Here is a 23067-nt window from a genome sequence, read left to right on the forward strand (position 1 = left end):
CAAAGGTCCTAAACCTTCATTGGCAGCAGCTCTCTTGCTTTACAGGCTGCAGATTCAGCCACAAACATTCCCTTTCCTTATATTGGCTGCGTTTAGGCGTGTCTTTCCCTTTGTGGACTGCAGGTATTGTAAACATTTTTGCTTTAACCCTATTGGTTGAAGCCAGGAGCACATCTCTTCTTTTAAAGGCTGCAGCTTCATTCACACATTTTCCCTTCTTATTATTGGCTGAATCTGGGGGCGTGTCACTTCTTTTATTGGCTGCAGCTTTAATCAAAAAAATTTCCTTTGATGTGTGATTTGTTTAGCGTAACCATAGCAACTGTTGCCATGCACTGATCACACATCAAAGCAAATATCTTTGATGTGTGATTTGTGTACCGTAACCATAACAACTGTTGCCATGCACACATAACACATTTGTGTACCGTAACCATAGCAACTGTTGCCATGTGCACATAACACATCAAAGCGAATGTCTTTGATGTGTGATTTGTGTACCGTAACCATAGCAACTGTTGCCATGTGCACATCACACATCAAAGCAAATGTCTTTGATGTGTGATGGGCGTAACGTAACCATAGCAACTGTTGCCATGTGCACATCCCACATCAAAGCAAATGTCTTTGATGTGTGATGGGCATTACGTAACCATAGCAACTGTTGCCATGGGCACATAACACATCAAAGCAAATGTCTTTGATGTGTGATGGGCATAACGTAACCATAGCAACTGTTGCCATGCGCACATCACACATCAATGGCTAATGTCTTTGATGTGTGATTTGTGTAGGGTAACCATAGCAACTGTTGGAATGCGCATATCACACATCAAAGCAAATCTATTTGATGTGTGATGGGCATACCGTAACCATAGCAACTGTTGCCATGTGCACATCACACATCAAAGAAAATGTTTTCATCTGTGAAGTAAGCATTTCAACCATAGCGACCGTTGCCATGTGCACATCACACATCAATTACAGTACACAAAACATTGCTCAACCTTAATGAGTACACCCCAGTACATTAGTCAGAAAACATTTAGTGTCCTCTTAGAATCTGCATTCTCTGTGAAAAACTATACTACAAAATACATCTTCAAAGGTGGTCAAACAAGATATGTTAATTTTCACTCACAAAAAAGTGATTTTCCCAACAAATGACTTCAAGGCCATGTTGAAAGACTCAAAATCCTAAAGCAAAAATAATCCCAAAATTGAAGAAAGGTGGAAGTGCAACCATCTTTCAGAGACGTCCAGGCCATCCATGGAAGCTAAAATCTCGATGATGAGATGATGGGTAGAAGAAAATCCCCATGCAAGTTTACTGCAGTGAGCTAAAGCATTAGAAAGCAAACTGGAGTGACTGTTCCATGTTACATGCATTGGCTGGATGTGGGGGCGTGTCTTTCCCTTTAAAGGCTGCAACTTTCTTCAGTTTCCTTTCTTCTGATTGGCTGCATTTGGGTGCGTGTTTTTTCCTTCATAGTCTGCAGCTTCATTTTCAAAGGTCCTAAACCTTCATTGGCAGCAGCTCTCTTGCTTTACAGGCTGCAGATTCAGCCACAAACATTCCCTTTCCTTATATTGGCTGCGTTTAGGCGTGTCTTTCCCTTTGTGGACTGCAGGTATTGTAAACATTTTTGCTTTAACCCTATTGGTTGAAGCCAGGAGCACATCTCTTCTTTTAAAGGCTGCAGCTTCATTCACACATTTTCCCTTCTTATTATTGGCTGAATCTGGGGGCGTGTCACTTCTTTTATTGGCTGCAGCTTTAATCAAAAAAATTTCCTTTGATGTGTGATTTGTTTAGCGTAACCATAGCAACTGTTGCCATGCACTGATCACACATCAAAGCAAATATCTTTGATGTGTGATTTGTGTACCGTAACCATAACAACTGTTGCCATGCACACATAACACATTTGTGTACCGTAACCATAGCAACTGTTGCCATGTGCACATCACACATCAAAGCGAATGTCTTTGATGTGTGATTTGTGTACCGTAACCATAGCAACTGTTGCCATGTGCACATCCCACATCAAAGCAAATGTCTTTGATGTGTGATGGGCATTACGTAACCATAGCAACTGTTGCCATGGGCACATAACACATCAAAGCAAATGTCTTTGATGTGTGATGGGCATAACGTAACCATAGCAACTGTTGCCATGCGCACATCACACATCAATGGCTAATGTCTTTGATGTGTGATTTGTGTAGGGTAACCACAGCAACTGTTGGAATGCGCATATCACACATCAAAGCAAATGTATTTGATGTGTGATGGGCATACCGTAACCATAGCAACTGTTGCCATGTGCACATCACACATCAAAGAAAATGTTTTCATCTGTGAAGTAAGCATTTCAACCATAGCGACCGTTGCCATGTGCACATCACACATCAATTACAGTACACAAAACATTGCTCAACCTTAATGAGTACACCCCAGTACATTAGTTAGAAAACATTTAGTGTCCTCTTAGAATCTGCATTCTCTGTGAAATACTATACTTCAAAATACATCAACAAAGGTGGTCAAACAAGATATGTTAATTTTCACTCACAAAAAAGTGATTTTCCCAACAAATGACTTCAAGGCCATGTTGAAAGACTCAAAATCCTAAAGCAAAAATAATCCCAAAATTGAAGAAAGGTGGAAGTGCAACCATCTTTCAGAGACGTCCAGGCCATCCATGGAAGCTAAAATCTCGATGATGAGATGATGGGTAGAAGAAAATCCCCATGCAAGTTTACTGCAGTGAGCTAAAGCATTAGAAAGCAAACTGGAGTGACTGTTCCATGTTACATGCATTGGCTGGATGTGGGGGCGTGTCTTTCCCTTTAAAGGCTGCAACTTTCTTCAGTTTCCTTTCTTCTGATTGGCTGCATTTGGGTGCGTGTCTTTTCCTTCATAGTCTGCAGCTTCATTTTCAAAGGTCCTAAACCTTCATTGGCAGCAGCTCTCTTGCTTTACAGGCTGCAGATTCAGCCACAAACATTCCCTTTCCTTATATTGGCTGCGTTTAGGCGTGTCTTTCCCTTTGTGGACTGCAGGTATTGTAAACATTTTTGCTTTAACCCTATTGGTTGAAGCCAGGAGCACATCTCTTCTTTTAAAGGCTGCAGCTTCATTCACACATTTTCCCTTCTTATTATTGGCTGAATCTGGGGGCGTGTCACTTCTTTTATTGGCTGCAGCTTTAATCAAAAAAATTTCCTTTGATGTGTGATTTGTTTAGCGTAACCATAGCAACTGTTGCCATGCACTGATCACACATCAAAGCAAATGTCTTTGATGTGTGATTTGTGTACCGTAACCATAGCAACTGTTGCCATGCACACATAACACATTTGTGTACCGTAACCATAGCAACTGTTGCCATGTGCACATCACACATCAAAGCAAATGTCTTTGATGTGTGATTTGTGTACCGTAACCATAGCAACTGTTGCCATGTGCACATCACACATCAAAGCAAATGTCTTTGATGTGTGATGGGCATAACGTAACCATAGCAACTGTTGCCATGCGCACATCACACATCAATGGCAAATGTCTTTGATGTGTGATTTGTGTAGGGTAACCATAGCAACTGTTGCCATGTGCACATCCCACATCAAAGAAAATGTTTTCATCTGTGAAGTAAGCATTTCAACCATAGTGACCGTTGCCATGTGCACATCACACATCAATTACAGTACACAAAACATTTCTCAACCTTAATGAGTACACCCCAGTACATTAGTCAGAAAACATTTAGTGTCCTCTTAGAATCTGCATTCTCTGTGAAAAACTATACTTCAAAATACATCAACAAAGGTGGTCAAACAAGATATGTTAATTTGCACTCACAAAAAAGTGATATTCCCAACAAATGACTTCAAGGCCATGTTGAAAGACTCAAAATCCTAAAGCAAAAGTAATCCCAAAATTGAAGAAAGGTGGAAGTGCAACCATCTTTCAGAGACGTCCAGGCCATCCATGGAAGCTAAAATCTCGATGATGAGATGATGGGTAGAAGAAAATCCCCATGCAAGTTTACTGCAGTGAGCTAAAGCATTAGAAAGCAAACTGGAGTGACTGTTCCATGTTACATGCATTGGCTGGATGTGGGGGCGTGTCTTTCCCTTTAAAGGCTGCAACTTTCTTCAGTTTCCTTTCTTCTGATTGGCTGCATTTGGGTGCGTGTTTTTTCCTTCATAGTCTGCAGCTTCATTTTCAAAGGTCCTTAACCTTCATTGGCAGCAGCTGGGGGCGTCTCTCTTGCTTAACAGGCTGCAGATTCAGCCACAAACATTCCCATTCCTTATATTGGCTGCGTTTAGGCGTGTCTTTCCCTTTGTGGACTGCAGGTATTGTAAACATTTTTGCTTTAACACTATTGGTTGAAGCCAGGAGCACATCTCTTGCTTTAAAGGCTGCAGCTTCATTCACAAAGTTTCCCGTCTTCTGATTGGCTGCAGCTTTGATGTGAAGGCACATCAGAACATGTGCTTAGTATATTTGTATCCATTGGTGTACATGTATGATGTGCACATCACACAGCAATTGGCATGCCAACGTTTTCTATAGCAATGACATGTTTTGATGTACACGTTGGACTTGGACATGGCAACCATACCAAACATGAATATGAAGCACAAGCAAAACCATAAATAAAAATACATTCTTATTCAATTCAAAAACAGAGAAATTCTTATGTGATTTTTTAATAATTTATTGGTAGAAATCAGCTGAGGGTCTGATGAAATAATAAATAATATTTAAGACTTGTGTTTGCTTCTGAAACTCTGCATCTGTCTGCAGAACTCTAAGCTTCTTTCAGAAACTTCCATCCCAACATCTGAGGCTGCAGATTCAGGGCAGAAGTCTTCCTTTCTGTCCCTGCTCCTGATTGGCTGCCGCCTCAGGTGCGTTTCCCTCCGTCCCTCATGGCCTCCTGGATCTGTCTGTTGAGCTCGGCGATGATCCGGTCTTCATGCGTGTAAACTCCTGTCCTCAGCAGCGTGTCTCTCTCCTCCAGGAGGCGGCTTAGGTGCTCCTCCGCACTTTCATTTAGACTGTGGGAGGGGTCAGGCTCTGAAGAGGCGGGGCCAAGCTTTTCATCCTGCTTTTTCAAACTGGGAAGACATTTTTAACATCACATTTTCAGGATTGTCACCGGTAATCAGGTTAGATCATTTGTTTTTTTTACATTTTTAAGATGATAATGTTCTGAGCGTGCTCAGTAAGTGTGTACACTCAGATGACATCACAGTCAACGGTTGATTCTACACTGGTTCTGGATTTCCATGTCTTTTGTTCCTCACCTGTTGAGCTCATTTCGGATGTTCTCCAGCTCCTGTCTGTCCTGTCGGACCGCCTCCTTCTCCTCCGTTGCTAGGTAACGCAGCCTCAGGGCTTCCAGCTCTGCCTGCTGCTTCTTCAGGCGCGTCATGGCGTTCTCTTGTTCCCGCTGCGCACAAACATGGAAGTCAGGACCTGGTTCTGCAGGATCTAACCTCCTGACCTCCACGAGAATTTCACACACACAGACCCGCAGCACCACTGTGAGAACAGAACCACTTTAGAAATGTCTGGACCATAATTCTCTCAACAACAGCGCTGGCCCAGTCCACAGCTCCCACTGCATGCTCATAAATTAGTGGGCCTCACGGGGGTGGGGGGCGAAGGGTGTGTCTGCATTTATCTACTCCTAAACGATTAACTAAAGCTTAATCTAGGAGCATGAAGTCCAGTAGAAAGACACGCAGCACTGCAACAGCTGAGTGAGACTAAACGGGTCAGAACCAGAACTCCAGAGGTCTCGCTCCTTTAAACGTTTTCTGATCCAAAATGTTTGGAATCGGAGCTTTGTGATCAGCCTCCATGCTGGAGCTCCAGAAGCCCCGGGGTTGTTCTTCAGAAGCACAGTGAGGCAGAAACTCTGGAACATTTACCCCGAAGCAAGAAGAAACTTCTCTTTACTCAAGTTAAAGACCCACTCCCACAAAAATGGTACCTCTGGTGTTTTTAACATGTTCTTGTGGCATTTTTCTCATGATGGAGATAATTAAGCTTAAAAGTGTCATTTGAGTATTTCTTTATTTAAGTTGTTGTGGATCAGGAGCAGACGAAAAAATGCAGCTTTTAGTTGTGACGCAGCGGCGGGTCAAAGTCTTCCTGCTCCGCTCCATTCTGATGATCCACCGTCAGACAATCAGATCCGTGAACTTTGTTTTTTCTCGTCTGAGCTGGAATCTGGGTCAGAACTGGACGGCTGGATAGCTCAGACATCGCTCGCCATTTCTGCTGCACCGCTAATGTTAGGTGGGGGATGTGAGGGAGGGGCTGTAAGCTAGTGGCAGAGTGTGTAGACAAATGGATGATGGGAAATGAGAGCAGGCTTCCACTGCACCAACAGCCCCGCCCACAACTCAGAGGCAAATTTCTGATGAACTCCAGCCGCTCTGCAGAAACTATGTCCAATGTTTTTGGCTTAAAACTGCAGAATAATGATTAAAGACCACGGAGAACGCTTTGAAAATAGATCCAAAGATGATCACAGTGGGACTTTAACATTTAAACCAAAGTTTCATCTTCAAATTCCAGGAGTTTTCAGAACTTCTGACATAAAGACCATATGTTGTTTAAAAGATGAACATTTTTAAAAACTGAAATATGAAACCAGATTCCTTCAATTCCAGTTTTCTAAATGAACCAAAGTGCGTCTGCTGTGAGCCGTTCATCAGTGAAGATCATCTCCACAGAGGTGGGGGGTGGGGGTCTGGAGCTGCCTGGTGTTCTGAGCATGTCGGTGATGCTCAGCAGAACCACGGCGGTCCGGTCTGGGAGGGAAAACCGACATGTTCTCTAGGCACAGGCGCTTTTCACACGGCGACGTGTTGACACAGGCCGGCTGTCGGCGGGCCGCTGACCCGCCCCTTACAGACGGTGTCAGGGTTGATGACAAGAAAAACAAACGGGCCAGACCCTGGGCGGGGGGTCTGCCAAAGACAACCCCAGCCCCGAAACAATTAGAGGACGGAGTGGGACAAACACACAACCATTTCCACAATGGAGCCGACACCAGAACCACCACCATCAGGAAACCCGACAGACCCGGAGGAACAGGCCTCTTTTCCACAGGCTGGTAGAAGCTGAAGCTTCATCCGTTAGAATTCATGACCTTCATAATTCAAACCACTGAAGGAAGCAATTTTTACTCTGCTTCCGACTCTCCAACATTAACGGGACAAACCCGTCTCCACTCAACTTTTACTTTCTTAGAGTCCAAAATGCCAAAGTGGGTCACAAAGTTCTGGTTCTGGAGCTGACATTTGTTTGTGATGTTTGATTCCACAGAAAACAAACTTTACGATTTAAAGCGTGACACTTTAAAGGAGAAAATCAAAATAGTTTCTCAGATGAGAAAACCTGACGGTTGGATTTGTAATTTTGTTTTAAACTTAAGAGCAGTTTATCAGATGAACAGCTCTGTGATGCGTTCAGGCTGGAATCCTCCAGTCACTTTTCCCAGGATGCTGTGCATTCAGTGACCAACAGCGCCCTCATGTGGAACACAGACAGAAAGGCCACAACAATCACAAACCTGCAGAACGGAGCAGCAGATCAGTCTAAAGGTCAAACTCTGACCTTCCTTTCTGTAAACATCAACGCTGGCAGAACTTTCATGAAAACTAAACTTTTTCCGTTTTTATGTTTGTATTCATATTTTTTGGCTGCTGTTAATTGCTGCTTCCCAAAATGAACAAACAAATCGAATGTGGTTAATTCACTTTAAAAGTCCTGGAGAAAACGGTTTTTGGGTTCTCCAGGGTTTAAACCTGAAGATTCACGACCAGAACACGTATCCTGCACATGAACTTATCGTAGATAAAGACAGAAAACACTTAAAGGCAGATTAGGGAGATTCCGAACAACAGCAGGACTGCTGAACCTCAGCCGCACACAGAACTCTGCGCGTCACTACAGGCTACACAGAGAAGCTACACGGATCAGCAAATCAAATTCAAAGCTGAGGTCCTTTGATGTATGTACTGACATGTTGCTCCTCTTTTATCAGTCGGTTGTGGCGACTGCTGTCTTCTATGGGGATGTATGCTGGGGTGGCAGTATGACCACAAGGGATTGCACTCGATTGGACAAACTGATTAAGAGATGTGCATCTTTGATCGGGAGGAGGGTGGACTCTCTGGGATCTGTGCTGCAGAAGAAGATGAAGGCCTTGACTCAGAGCATCCTGGACAATCCCAGACATCCTTTGCACAAACTGATGTCTGGACAAAGGAGCCCACGGAGTAATAGGCTCCTTTCACTGCGCTGCAGGACAGAGCGCTTTAAGAACTCTTTTGTCCCTACAGCTATCAGGCTGTTTAATGAACCTGCCTGATATGAACTGATATTATTTTGTGAACTGTCTTTTTTACTGTTGTTTGTTGTGTGTGGTTGTGTGTTTTGCTACTGGACACCTGAATTTCTCCTTTGGGAGATTAATAAAGTTTCTATCTATCTATCTATCTATCTATCTGACGTGGAAACGCAGCAAAAAGGGAAGTGGATCTTCTGGGTCTGTTAAGGTTCCTGACGGTTCTGGTGTGGGCTTCATTGTGCAAATGTCCGAAGCGTCTCCAGGTCCGAGTGTGTTTGTATCATTCCGTCCTCTCACTGCTTCAGGACTTGGGTGGTCTTTGACCTTCATCGAGTCATCAGCAGATCGATTCCAGACATGATGTCTCAGTCATTGAAGGTTTTATGAAAAGCCAATGGTCTTTGAGGGTGAGGGGTTCTGCTGGGTCCGAGTCCAGAACCGTACCTGTTTGATGCGAGCCAGCTCCTTCAAGGCGCGCCCCCACTGCTGCTTGTAGTGAAGCTTGGACTTGGTGGTGGACTCCAGCTTCCTCTCCAGCTCCACCTTCAAAGTCAGAGGAAACCTTCAGTTCAGAACAGAGACGACCCAAACTGATCTCTGATGAGAACCGAGCTCCACGTTAGAGTGTGGATTTTGTAGTCAATGCATGAACCATAAAAACATGATCTGGCCCAGGATCAGTTCAGTTTAACAATATGACCGAGTCTGACTGCAGAACTACAGGAACTTGTTCATCCATCCATCTTCTATTCCCGCTTAGTGCTGGAGGGGAAGGTGTTTTTTTTTTTTTTTTTTGGGGGGGGGGGGTGTCACTGGAGCGTGTCTGTTCAACGGTTTCTCACTTAATTCATTTACATGTGAAATAAATACATTTCATTTTTAAACAAAAAAGAAGAAAAAAAGGAGGATTGCTGAAATCCATCTGAAATGAATCTCACGGTTCGGTTCTGGAGAACATTCAAGTCCTTCGTATTCCTGATCATTTCCTACTTGGTCAGGTTTTCAGCTTTTGCAACATTCAGCTGCTTTTATTTTGAAATGTCAAACTGTTTTCCAGGTGGAAATAGAACCTGCACTTAGCCGCACTACCTCTGCCCCACGACCAACCGGGACTTTGGTCCCATCCAAATGTGGATTCAGTCCCATAACTTCTGCACATTTTCAGAAAGATTGGTTAACCTTTGAATGCCTCTGCACTATTTGACCCTTTGGGTTGTTGTTCACCTTTTGCCCCATCCCGTCAGGGGTAGTTTGGTGGAGAGTCTTTCTGCCCGGACGCCCTTCCTCACAGAACTGCTGTATTTTAAAGGTCTAAGGACCCACACTGGATTTGGCTCCTTGCTTTTCTGGGGGACAGCCAACGGAGCCATCCAGCCGCTAATTTAGTTCTTCTTGATAACAAATAGGGGCACAGACTGAAGCAGGGTGGAATAAAATGTCAGCCTATGAAGGCATAGGTCTAGACTGGAAAAAAGGAAACCACACATCTCTGATATTGTTCAGGGGGTCGGGCCAAATGTGGAGGCGGGCTGCAGTTTGGGGACCACGCTGCGTTCAGTTGATCAAATCTATTTAAATCATGGATCCAGATCAGATCTTTGTTTTCACGCTCTAATGCTGGATTTATTTCTCTATAAAACGTTGAAGGTTTAATGAAAAGTGTGAAAAAGCTCACGTCTGTCTGAGAAAAGTCCATAAAATGTGTAGTGAGGACTTTTAAAGCCTGCATAAATAGATTTTAGGTCCTCTATAGATCTTAGGAACTTTATTTTTGTTTTACCTAATAATTTGGCATGTCATTATATTAAACATTTAAAATGCTAAATCAGAATGGAGCTAAGCTGTTGTTGTAGTTTCTTTGATTAATAGGATCCCTTTTAATAACGTGCACTTATTGGGAAATCTTTGTGGTTTGATGTATTTATATTTTCACAGAAACAGTTTAGGATTTAAAGTTCCTTCAGTCGTTGAACCTCAACATCTTTAGCGGCATCATATTTCCAAGCTCTTTTTCTCGTGACTGTCCAGTTCTGAGTGCTCATCACCAAAGGATGGCACTTCAAAAATGACATTTTACTTTTCAAAGTGAACAAATGAAAGCAGCAAACAGTGACTTTACTTTTACGGCCCAGTTTGTCTTGGTAAAGCTGAAAGCGTCCGGCTCAGAGAGGATCAGCTTCAGTTAAAGCACCACTACAAACTCTGACTGACACGTGTTTTCCTGCAGGAGTAACTGAACAGCTGCGGTTCCGGAGGTTCTGTAGCAGCTGGGTTTAGGAGGAACCCACCTTCTCCAGGGTGAGCAGGTTGTTCTCCGACTGCAGCCTAAACTCGGGCCTGAGGTTCTGCTGCTCCCTGAAGAGCTGAAACTCTTTCTCCAGCTGTTTGAATCGAGACTCTCCGTCTGCAATCTGACAAACATCACAGAAGTCTCATCAGGAAGAACCGGATCAGAAGCCCAGACAGATAAACGGATCAGTACCTGCTGCAGCAGCCGGACCCGTTCCTCCTCCATGAGTTGGACCTTCTCCTTCTCCAGTGCCACCCGATGGTCGCACTCGCGCTGCAGCCTCCTGCTGCTCTCCTGCAGCTCCCTCTGGGTCAGCTCGTGCTCGGCCCGCAGCTCCCTCTGCAGGCGCTGAGTCTGCACAAAAACCAGTTCGACACCATCGTCTTCATGTTTATATCCGATAGTAAAGGAAACATGATGGTGCACCAAAGTCTGGGGACATGCCATGCTTGATCTAAAAAAAAAAATCAGAAGGGTTTTATCCAACACAGTCTGTATTTTATTTTGAAAGGAACCTGCATGTGGTGCTGTCAAAAACAAATTAAGTTAAAATTCTTATATGTAGAAACATATAACACTGTTATAATGTAATTATTGGCAGCGTTTTGTGATCACAAAAAGCTTATTTTAGGTGGGACTTTGTGGCTCTTGTTGGGTTTTGAAAATGGACCAAAAATGCTCTTTTATTGTTGAAGGTTGCAGAGCCCTGATCTAAAATAACAACATGGCTGCTCTCTCCACGTCTTTCCTTTCATTAGTCCCACATCACACCTCAAACCTTCCTCCACCTGTTCCAACCTCTTCACCTCTATTCTCACATGGCTGTTGGGTCTGTTCAGCCATAAGTTTGGAGATTCCCATTTTTCCTCAGATTTCTGAACAGCTGCAGCTTTTGATGACTGCAGACTCACAGTGAACAGAAGTAACCGAAGACTCTGATGCTTCCTCGGTAAGTTGTGCAGGAGACATTCATGTCACAAGTGTTTGGACAAATCTTTTCTCAACACGAAGAACGTTGTGAGTTTTTAAATAACTGAGTCCATGAAGAGCACAACCTTCCAATGAATACAACACAAACTCAGGTGTTTGCATAAAACAAGTTCCTTTAAAATAAGAACAGATTTGCTAAAGCAGATTTTGTTTGACCACCAGGGGGCGCTCCAGTTCTGACCATTGACTGTATATGAGAGTTGGAACGAGTGAGTGAGACATCACCCATAGATCTGGTCCCAATGAAATGACAGAAATGCAGTCGCTATTTTTTGAGATGCGGACGTCAGCGTGCTGGAACCGGACGCAGACAGCAAAGTCAGCATGTCCTTGTACAGGGACACCCGTTTCCTTGCTGTGCCAATGACAATAAACCCCTTTGAATCTTTCAATCGATTTCTCTGTAGGATTTTGGCTTCTTGGAGCCAGTAGGTGCTTCCTGTTTGAAACGCGAGGGGGGAGAGGCCACTCATTCCAGTTCTCATTTACAGTCGATGGCTGGGACACATTCCCAGACAAAGCATCTGTCTAATCGTGTGAAGTCAGCAGGAGGCTCCGACCTGCAGCTCGGCCTCAGCCAGCTCCTTCTCCCTCCTCTCCAGCTCTGACAGAGTCTTCTGGAGCCGCTCCTCAAGCCGGTTGTACTCCGCCTCCTGCAAACAGGGGAGTGTCATTCAGCTGCAGAGGTGCACAGGTTCTGTGACTTGTACATGGTTTCTTTTTTTTTTGCAGCTAAATGGTCTTAGTAATTCTTTTTAATGGATGTTTACTTCATAAGAATAAACAAAAACATATACTTTCAGTAAACGACTACAATGACTTTTATTTTGTGAAATTTCCCAGCTGACTGAACCACCAGGTAGCAGCAGCTTTTAGGAAACATTGACTTTAAAACCAAATAAAAGTTGATTTCCAGATTGAAGCCCTCCTAAAAAACTAAAAGTAGCTGGAGCCACGTCAGTTCATCAGGAAACCAGCAGGTGGCTTATTTAGGTGAGAATGGTGACACCTCCGGTGTTACTGGCCATGGTTGGTCAGGAGCTGATCTGGGGTTCAGTGATGTCACATCCAATCAGGATGGAGAGAATTACCAAGCCCATGAATTTACCTTTCAACACGAACCAGGCAAACCGAAAACACACTTTATTGTTTGCTGCCTGTTGAAGAAACAAATAAGGAATCTAATAAAGCCAAAGTAATCCCACTAAAGGTTCAAATGAGAAAAACCTAAACCAGAAGTTCTGGAACGTCTGTGAGTGAGGAACGCCGTCATGATGCTTTCACAGGAATTGTCACGTTTTATGAAGCATTTTAAACAGAGAGATGGATTCTGGGTAATACGTGTTGTAAGGGGCCAAAAACAGGTCTCACTAAAGCTGGATACGTGTAGACTGTAAGTCACTGCTGTCGTCCTCCAACCATCACCCAGCGTTGTGACTGGGAGGTGTGTGTTTGCAGACTCTCCACCTTCTTCTGGACCAGGGCCTCCCGCTCTGCGTCCCTCCTCCTCCACTCCTCTGCCAGCGCCTGCATGTGTCGCAGCTCCTTCATCCGCAGCTAAAAGGCAAACGTCCTCATCAGCACTGCTTCCGTCCTGCAGACTGAAGGAGGCGTCGGAGTCCCTACCTGGTCATCAAACAGGTCCTCCTGCTCCTCCTTCCACAGCTCCAGCTCCAGAGCTGTGCGGTACTCCAGGGTGTCTCTGGGGGCTGCAGGACCCTGTGAGGCGTTGGGCGCAGCAGGTCTGAGCGCTGGTGGAACAGATGGGGGGGCCGTTTGCATTGGAACTTCATTCTGGAAAAACACAGAATAACATTGTATTAAAGGCTTGATTAGATCTTCTCCTCATTCTCACAATCCATCCTTATGTCCTCCTCCTCGGGGATTTAAAAACTATAAGCCAACATGCACTTAGTAATAATAATAATAGTGATAAACAATAATAAAAGCCTCATCTTGCTCTATGGCGGGGCTTTGTTTACAACAGGAACCCAATTTTAAGCTTTTTTTTTAAATGTCCTCCATCATGAAACATTAACTAGTACTGGTTTAAGTTTTGCTATCAATAACAGTACCAGTAAACCTTTATCTAATCCCACAGAAACTTTCACAAACCAAAATGAAGGTGTTTAATTCTGAGAAGGTGAAAACCACCTGCTGCTCTAACCTCTGAGGAGTCCAACACCTCCACCTGCTTGGCTTTGATGAAGCCGAGGTCCTCTAGCGTTGCCACGTAGCTCAGCTCTGCGACCTTCTCTGTGGGTCTGATGATGGAGGCACAGCCGTCAGCATCGGGGAGGAAAACAACCAGGTTCCATCGGCATCAGGAGGTTTCTCACCGCTCCACGTGGACCACAGCAATCCGGTCTTGGTAGATCTGCCTCCAGCTCGGATCTCCGGTTGGACCCGTGAACCTGGTCTTCTCTGAGCTCAGCAGGTGGGATAGCTGAATGGAGGCTCGACCAATCAGCTCATCGCTGCTAGTGGTGCCCTTGTGCCAGAGCTCCACCACCAGAGGAATTCTACAACACAGAGAGAAAGTGTTAAAAAAACCCTTCCAGCTGAAACTCTGCCTGAGATTCTCTGGTGGATCGTCTGCAGACTCAGGAAGTCCGACCCTTGGTCTTTGTGCTGGGTTCGGTTCCTGCCTCCATGAGAGCTGCAGAAGCTCAGGAGGGGCCAGGAGCTCGGACATGTGGGTCTGTGTTTGACTTGGGAAGGTGTTCTGGTTTTGCAGCAGGGCTTTTACCTGAGGAAGGTGTTCTGCAGCTGCTGAGGCAGAGCAGCAAAGTTGAAGGCGCAGTAGGACTGCGGCAAAGCCGCCTCCATGTTCCTCTGCAGGTCCACAGGGGGGTTTGACATGATGGGGGCGGCGCTGCCAAAGAACTGGTACGAATACCTGAAACACAGCACAACAATCACACAACCATGTCACAACAAACACAAATAGCTGCTGGGTTTTTTGTCTTTTTGCTGGTGATACTGTTGACGAGCAGTGCCTCACGGCCCCTCCCACACGATTTTACCTGCATCCATCACGCATTGTTTGAACTCAGTAACTATACTCTACCATACAACACAATCAGGTTCAACCCCCCCCTCAATATCTTAGATGGGAGGAGCCATGGAGAGGCAGATGTGCAGGTGTGAGTTCCTGGTCGGATCCTCAGAGTTCCTAACTGATCACAATGATCCATCTTATGGAAGCCAGGCTGGTCAAACTGATCTGACTTTCAGAGGCATAAATCGTTTACTGATATAAGAACTGGAGCCTCAAGTCTGAGCAGCAATGAGGAAAATAAATCTACCAAAACGATCAAGTCGAGCCAATTTTTGCGTATATCTTTTGTTTTCCTGAATGTTTTGTGTCAAACATTTCTGTCTTAAATCAAGTGTGTCAGACAAATAGAGCTGGTCAGAGGGGATAAAGTCAGAGGGTCAGAGGGGATAAAGTAAGAACTGTGTTTGTACAAAACCCTTGGAAAGAGGACTGAACAAAGTCTGGGCCTCTCTTTGAAGGCTAAGAAGACGTTAGAACCGGACCAGAACGTGTCCTCAGAACCAAACGTTTCTACTCACCTGAGCATCGCTGAGATGGGATGAGGCAGGCTGAGCTTCCCCAGACTGTGGAGGTCCAGAGAGAAGCAATAGTGGTGAGCGGAGGAGGGAATGGACACTTTGGGAGCAGACACGCTGACAGATGAGGCTCCGCCCTCTGCTGATGCTGCAGGTGGAGCCTTGGGTGGAGCAGCTTCAGTATATGCAGCTGGACCTGAACAGGAAAACCCATTTCACCGTCAATGTTGAAACATCTATGTGGAGTCAGGCTTCTGAACCCCACCTGCTGCTCCATCCTGCTCCCTTTGGAGCTCCTCCTGTAGACTCTCTGCTTCACTCTCCGTACGAGACGACAGTGGAGGAAGAGGAGGAGGAAGAGAGCGGTCGGGAGGTTTCTGGACTGAGGAGGAGCTCTGGTGTCGGCGCTCAGCTGGAGGAGAAGGAGGCATTTCTGCAGACTGCAGAAAAGACGGGAGACAAGAGACAACAACCAAGTCAACCTCCATCCAATCCGACGTGAACAACTCTGATCCAAATGACAGGAAAGCCATGTTTAAAACTGTAAAATAAAGAAATCAGCAATTTTCTAAATATTCACCTTTTTTGTGGAAGAAATAAATTAAATTCTAATGAGAAAACTAAAGTAAAAAAGAAGGAAAATGAAGGAAAAAGGTAAGAAATTACAACAACAAAGGAGGATCTCCCTGTTGTTTGGCTTTGAGGTACCTGCACAGGAAGCTCCTCCCTCCTCAAAGTAACAGCCACTCCGACAGTGGGCTGCAGGTCTGCGGGCAGCGTCGGTAGCTTGGTGCGCTTTGGCGGCCTCAGCACAAACACGCCCTCCACAGTCGCCGCCGACCTTTCCAGGTCGACAGAAACTGCAGCCAAAGCCGAGAGAGACACGTCTGTGCTGCCCAGGGAGTGATTACGGCAGCACAGGTGAACCTGGGGGGCAAGGCAGGTGTTTAGTCACAGGCTAACCTGCAAAAGTAGCAGCAGGTTAGCCTGAGGTCGGACTCGCCTGTATGCTGGGCTGCTGGCACAGGAAGGCCTGCAGGATCTGCTTGATGCTGCGGATGCGCACAGAGGCGCGCTCTGGCTCAAAGTCAGGACTCAGCAGGTTGTGAAAAGGCTCGCTGGTGATGTCGTTGCCGAGCAAAGAGTAGTAGAAGAAGAAACAGGAATCTGCCGCCGGCAGCTTCATGGAGCTCGGAACCAACTGCAACAAGAGGAGCTGCAGAGTAAACCTGACTGGAAGTCCAGAAAAGCCCTCATTCTGGTTCCGTTACCTGCTCCAGCCTGGAGGCGAAGGCCAGGGTGACGGACAAGACAAACATGTCCGTGCAGCGATCTGGAGGTCCCACCTGATGGTAGCCCTGGTCTGAGACCAGCACCGCCTCCAGCTTGTCAGGGAGGAGACCAGTAACTAAAGAGGAGTCTATGAGGAAAGCAGCAGAGACATGAGAGATGGCGAGCCCCGAGTTACCCCCAACCGCCCCGTCTGTCTGCAGCCGAATCCAGAACAGAAACAAGCAGCGAAATCTCATGCGGGTAGGACCAGCAGTGGTCAGTGGTGGCAAAGGTTCAGCCAAACGGCTTTCTGGATGTAGATGAAGGGCAACGATCCTGAAGCTGCTCTAAATCCAAACTGATGGACAGAAAATACTTCTTCATTTTTTAACTTAAATTAGAATATTTAAATAAAGTAAATGTTGAAATGATCCAGTGCAGCTGGGATTGGTTCTTCAGAGAAAACTTCACTTCACTCCATCTCTGAAGCTGCAACTTTACGTTGATTGTGTTTGGATTAGAAACCTTTGTTTTTATATGATGTGGGTTTTGGATTTATCTTTCTTTTTTGGATGAGTGCTGCCTGCAGGGCAGTATGCCAAACACCAAATAATCTTTATGATAACTTTTTCTGCATCGCTGATACGCCCAACTCTGCTTTGGCTTCTAAATTCCTTGTTTTTGGTGACGTTGTAGAATTTTCCGCTTCCCTTTTTTCCCCCCAGCTCTAAGTGAGAGCTCATCTTTCTATTTTTGATATCAAGACTGTTTTTTCATGCATCCAGAGTAAAATGTGATTATATTTGATGGGGTTTCAGTGCAGAAATCTGTCAAGTATATTTAGTGATACGATGGCAGAACTTTCCAAATGGACAGCCAGGACGATGATGGACAAGCTGGAGAAGCTGCTGACCTTGTCGGGGCGGGGCCTTCTTTGCCTTAAATCTGTCGGGGGAGGACTGGGGGGCCTTGGAGTCGCTTTCGAGCATCAGGCTGAGGAGGAGGGCCGGCCTTTGCTTGGTGTATTTGCTGCTCAGCAGTGGGTACCAGCGCGGCTCCTAAGACACAGCAGACCATCATCAACTCTGCCTCACATGAATGAACACAGCGGGTGTGTGTGTGTGTGTGTGGGTGTGTGTGTGCGCGTGTGTGTCCACCACTCACCCGTTTGGCCTCTTGGACAGAGCGCAGGTCCAGGATGATGTAGCCCACGTTCTCCCTCTTCTTACTGGTGGGGTCGAGGGTGAAACACTGGAGCTTGATGGGAGTCCTCTGCAGCCTGACGAGACAGAGTTCCTCAGAGGTCACAGAGTTATCAAAGCAGTCACCAAAACCCCCCAACCCGAAAATAACCTGTGCTGGTGCAGCGTCCGACGGTCCAGCTCCCACGCCAGCTCGGTGCAGAACTGCGGCTGCTCGCGGTGCTCCACCGGGTCCGTAGACAGCTGCTCGCCATCGAAGCTGGCCTGAACCTCCAGACTGAGGCGGGGGCTCTTTGGAAACTGACGACCTGCAAAAGCAGGGGGGCGGGATTTCAACATCAAATCCCAGAATCCACTCAGTTTAGATTCAACAGCTCACTGTTTAATGCAATAATAGTAAATATCCTTTACAGTTCTATTAAGAAACCATATAAACTAATCAGAGGTGAAACTTTCTTTGGATTAAATTAAAAATTCTTATAATAAAAACAGACTAAAACTATTGTCTGCTTTGAAAAACAAAAACCAACAAGAACTTTGCTTTAAAGGGGAATTGATCCACAGATTGCATGACCTGAGAGCTCCGTGAACATTCATCTCACCAAGCAGTTTACCTGAACATCATCATCATCATCATTTCTGAAAACAGCGTTACACAGCTGCAGAGGGCAGACAGACACACAACATTCAAGCTCCTTTTCACACATTCAAACTTCAAACTTTATGAACTTGTATAGCTTTTTGGTTAAAAACACAAAGTGCTAAACATAAAAGCAGATAAAATAGTCATAAAATATGAAAATCAATTTAAACAGAAAACACAGGACAGTCACACACAGATGGGACCCCCTCCCTCACCAGATTCCTCCCTCCACCCACCCAGTTCCCCCAGTAGAAACCTGAACAAAAACAAAGAACTGCAGCTTAAAGAAAAGGTCTGGCTCGGCTCGGTTCTGCTGTGCAGAAATAATAGAATGGGGATTGATTAATTCCAAAGTCCAGCCCGACCACGGGGGTCACTACCACAGCGCCCCCCCAACACAGAGCAGCCTAGGGTCCATTCCACGGCTACCAGACCACAGAGCGGGACCCCGGCTGACCCAATGAGAACGAGCACCGCAGCAACAGCACCCCCTACAGGTGGAGCCGGTGGTGCCACAGAACAATGGATTCAATCCAGAATGCAGTTCAAGTCTGTTGGAGCCAAACACTTAGGCCCTAACCTGATTTCAACACAAAGGGTGCAGCTTTAACCACCAAAGTGACGGCTCAGTTTCTGTTTTAGTCGCCACCAAAGATCGTGGTCTGTGGTAAGCGGATCACAGAATCATCATTTCCTCAAATGTAGAAGTTTTTCAACCAGGGTGCCGTGGGAAATGACCCATTCACTGATCTAAAAACATTTTCCATCTCCAGGATATCAGCTCTGAGTTCATCCAAACAAACCCTGATAAAACACAGAGAAATTAGGAATATGAAAGATCATAAAATATTTTTTTCTTTGTGTTTATTTGATTCTATTAAAGACATTTTGATAAGAATGACGGTACCGCGATTTAGCCACAGCTTCAGCTCTGTTTTCTGAAAAGTCCCGCCCCTTCAACTGTCTCCACCAATCATTCTTGGAGTCTTAATCACATGTCATCAGTCTGACCAATCAGAAGTGGTTAAAGTCTTCACCTTCTTGTTCTGATTCTGTTCATAAAGTCTCTCAGTTCTAACATAAATACCAGCTAAAGTTCGTCTTTAGCGGTGTAGCTTTCCACAGAATCCGGTGTTAGACCGTGGAACAAGTGAACAAAACAATGAAGCTCAGAGAAGAGAGTCTGTCTGCGATCGACGGCAGATTTGCACTACATCTCCCATGATGCATTGGGTTAAATTGACAGCATCTCAGCGTGCAATGAGTCGTCTTTGTTAAACGCCTTGAAAACACAACGAATACACATCAAACAGTTTTTAAATCTTCTTGATAAAATTTCAAATAATTTAGTTGAAAATTATTACTGAAAACTAACTTAACTTTTATTACAACTTTTCAGAAATAAAATGCTGAAACTTCCAGCTTTTTCTGCCACAATTATCACAAAAATGCACCTGAGATTGCAAAGGGGCTGTAGATCAATACAGACTGTAAAGTTTCTCCTTTTTCAATTTTTTGATGCTGGTGTGCCGCGGGATTTTTGTCAAGGAAAAAGTGTGCCTTGGCTCAAAAAAAAAGGTTGAAAAACACTGACGTAAACACAACAGAACTACTCTGCTGTGACCGAGTGAGAAAAACGGACATGACATCATCCAAGACAAAACCAACCAGAGAAACAGTCAGTTGATCTGCTGCCATCAGGATTCAAAGGGGTTTATTTTCACAAGCACAGAAAGGAAACGGGTTTCCCTGTACAATGAGATGATTATTTTGGTCTGCTCTGAATGCCAAAAGGTTATAGAAAATAAAGTAAAGATAGGATAGGATATATAGAGGATTTCTGAAAATTCACGCATAACATAAAATATAACTATGCATCAGTAAATGACTAAACCTCTACACAAATCAGCTGTTGTGCAAATTCAGCTGAGAGTAACTGTGAAACTGTGAGACTTTCATGAGCTAAATAGTGTGATTCACATGGATGTTGAATATTAATGTGTAAGAGCAGGAATAATAAACAATGAGTACGTCACATGCAAAGGTGCTGTTGTTGTCACAGGGGATTCAGGCCCATCATACTAAAAAAAAAGCTGCTTTTACCCAACAGCAATGACCAAAACAACCACAAATAAATATAAACAAACAATAGAACATCCACAGTGAAATATGAACAGCTCATATTATGAACTAAATATGGTCATCAAGGAGTTTTATCTTTAATTTGGCTGTTTTTTCATTAAACATGACTGTGTTTCTTCTTTTCTTCTATCAGTTTGTATTGAAGACAGGAAGTATCAGGAAATGTCACTGTTTGCGTGACTTATGACAACATTTGTCAACTTTATCCAGCAGGATTTAAATGCTCATTAAATACATCTAAGGCCTGCAAAAGTTGTGCAATGCACATGTCGCAAGAGACGATGAAAATTGCAATAAATGGTTACCTTAAATGTCCTAAAACAGTCTTATGGCAGCGTGAAGTATTTAACGAATCAAATAAATCCCTTTATGCATTTGACCAATCGTATGTCTCCCATGTATGTAGACGAGGAGTATAATTTAAGTTACTTTTGACTCTTATCTAAATTAAACTGTTGCAGTGAAATGGAAATGATGTTTTTGGTTGCTTTGCTATTTGTTTATCGTATATTGCAAGTTATATAGTCATCGCAATATTCTTTAATATCACAAATCGCGATACAATATTTGGTGGAGGCATTATATACACTCATATGTATTTTTTTTAATTCATCGTCTAATAATATTTTGCTATAATCACCTTAAATCAACAAAAGTGAACCTTTGAAGCTGTGGGGTTCCACACATCCACATGAGTGTAATGTGTGCCATTGCGCACAGATGTATAGTTTCAACTGGTAATGTTACTAAACGTAATAACACGCTTTAAAATGTTGAAATATAGTAAGCTAGGCGGCATAGTGTTTGGAAGTATTTTTTTTTATTAGTGGTAGTTGCAGTCATCTGGTTTTCGTAAATTCACTCGATTGTTATGTAGTTTTTCCTTTTTTTTTTTTTGGATCTGGCAACAACGGTTGTAATCTAATGTGCTGTGAGACTCGCGGTTTCCACGCGAACTCTTTTAAATGACTTGTTTTTAAAAGGCATTATTGAATTTTGTAACTTTCAGAGCGAACCAACAACAACAGCCTGGCGCTTCGAGCGGCGCGAGCCCGGAAAAAAACCCGGCTTACCTTCCAGGATGGACACAACAATGAGAAGTTGGTCTGTCTTCGCGGCCATGTCGACATCTGCGCAGCTTTGAGGGAAAAGCTTTGCTCAAATGGGAGAAATTCCGTCTTATGACCGCCGTTCCCTTCAGAGCGATCTTCAAAGAGACCAAAGATGACCGGTGGGGATTTAATTAGGACGAAGGCAGAGGATGAGCCGCCGTTACGACGTCAGGCAGCCGCTCTGTTGTCAAGCTTTGGCGCCACCCATTTCATTTAAAAACTAGTGACCTAAAACCCACTACCGCCGCCTGCTGGTTGGAGGTTGAACTGCAGTGTTAATCAAAAAGATGTTTTCCTCTTGAGATTTAAAAAAAAATCGTTTATCATGAAACTAAAATAAAAAATAATGTTAGACTTTTGAAGCATTACATAAAAATAATTTTAACTAGTGCTTAAATTCTAACAAAAAGTTTAGAGGAAGATTCTCTGCAGCTACTCATCATGAAGAAGGATCAGTGCAAGTTGATTATTTGGCTAAAGAGCAAATAATTCAGTCAACTGCTTTCCTTTTCAAATCTCCCAATGCTGAGATACAAAACAGAACAGCAAAATTACAACATTAAACACTACTAAACAAAAACATACTTATTTTCCAGAAAACACCAAAAAGCTCCTCACATTCTCCATAAAGTTAATGGAAAAATCAGAAACACGTTTCCAGAAAAATGTGTAAATAATAATGTAGCAACGCTACGAAGAACGAGGCAGAGATAGGAACTTCGCAGAACTGACTTCTTTATTTTTCCTCAAACAGTGTGACATGCAGTGGTGTCATTCTCCTCGCCCCCCTCCTCACTTACGATGCAGGACAAAATAAACCATCAGAGTAAAATAACTAACCCCAAACGGAAGAACAGTCAGACAATAAAACACATAGATTAAACCCACACACCCACTCAGATCAGGCCAAAACCAGCAGAAGAAATTGCATCCCATAATCCTTTGCGCTACCAGATCTGACAGCAGACCAATGGGTGTGTGACCGTCACTACAATAATATAAATAAGCTGTAACACATACCACTTCTTTGGATTATAAAAGACACAAAAATACAAGAACTGATGTTTTAATGAATTCATGATTTTTTAAATTTTATTTACCTCTATAATTCAAACAACTTTTGGGACAATTAAAAAGGAATGTCTGAAAAACATGAATTTTTAAAATATTGATTGTACAGAATTATTTAAATTGATGTAAATACCACCTAAGATACTAATCCTAATCAGTACCAAAAATAGACAGGTAAATAGACAGAGTCTATGTGGAGGTGCAGAAAAATTTTGAACAGATGTGGAATGAGCTGATGTGCTTTGGCAGCTGCACAAATATGCAGATTTCACAGTGACTGTAGAGAAAGTTGTTGAAGGGTTCAATTACTGGCTCAGCAGACTGATAGTTTGTAGATAGAAACTATTTTTTTAGGCTAGATCACGGTGTCGGAATCCAGGGCTCG

General features: G+C 44.0%; 1 protein-coding gene across 1 annotated transcript; it reads right to left on the minus strand.

Annotated features, from left to right (window-relative positions):
• Window positions 1–4712: 4712 nt before the first annotated feature.
• Window positions 4713–21826, minus strand: cep120 (centrosomal protein 120). The gene is made up of 20 exons (XM_011479678.3): window positions 21573–21826; window positions 17866–18022; window positions 17677–17791; window positions 17426–17570; window positions 16512–16660; window positions 16244–16441; window positions 15949–16167; window positions 15506–15680; window positions 15244–15436; window positions 14414–14563; window positions 14004–14186; window positions 13832–13928; window positions 13291–13458; window positions 13132–13221; window positions 12225–12317; window positions 10867–11028; window positions 10673–10795; window positions 8829–8927; window positions 5323–5468; window positions 4713–5133 (listed from the first exon to the last, which is right to left on the minus strand). The coding sequence occupies exons 1-20, from the start codon at window positions 21619–21621 to the stop codon at window positions 4920–4922; spliced, it is 2925 nt and encodes a 974-aa protein (XP_011477980.1). The 5' UTR covers window positions 21622–21826; the 3' UTR covers window positions 4713–4919.
• Between the last annotated feature and the right edge of the window lie 1241 nt (window positions 21827–23067).

Source organism: Oryzias latipes, chromosome 9 (genome assembly GCF_053564925.1).
Source record: "Oryzias latipes strain Hd-rR chromosome 9, Olatipes_Hd-rR_3.1".
Taxonomy (NCBI): domain Eukaryota; kingdom Metazoa; phylum Chordata; class Actinopteri; order Beloniformes; family Adrianichthyidae; genus Oryzias; species Oryzias latipes.

What these genes read in the sequence shown, in the direction of transcription:
- cep120 (XM_011479678.3), bottom strand. Translation starts at nt 21,621, where the DNA reads ATGGCCGCGAAGACAGACCAACTTCTCATTGTTGTGTCCATCCTGGAA. An exon ending in CTGTCCAAGAGGCCAAACGG is followed by an intron (nt 17,571 to 17,676) that starts GTGAGTGGTGGA and finishes GCTGTGTCTTAG; the next exon opens with GAGCCGCGCTGGTACCCACT. An exon ending in GGAGCAGGATGGAGCAGCAG is followed by an intron (nt 15,437 to 15,505) that starts GTGGGGTTCAGA and finishes TTTCCTGTTCAG; the next exon opens with GTCCAGCTGCATATACTGAA.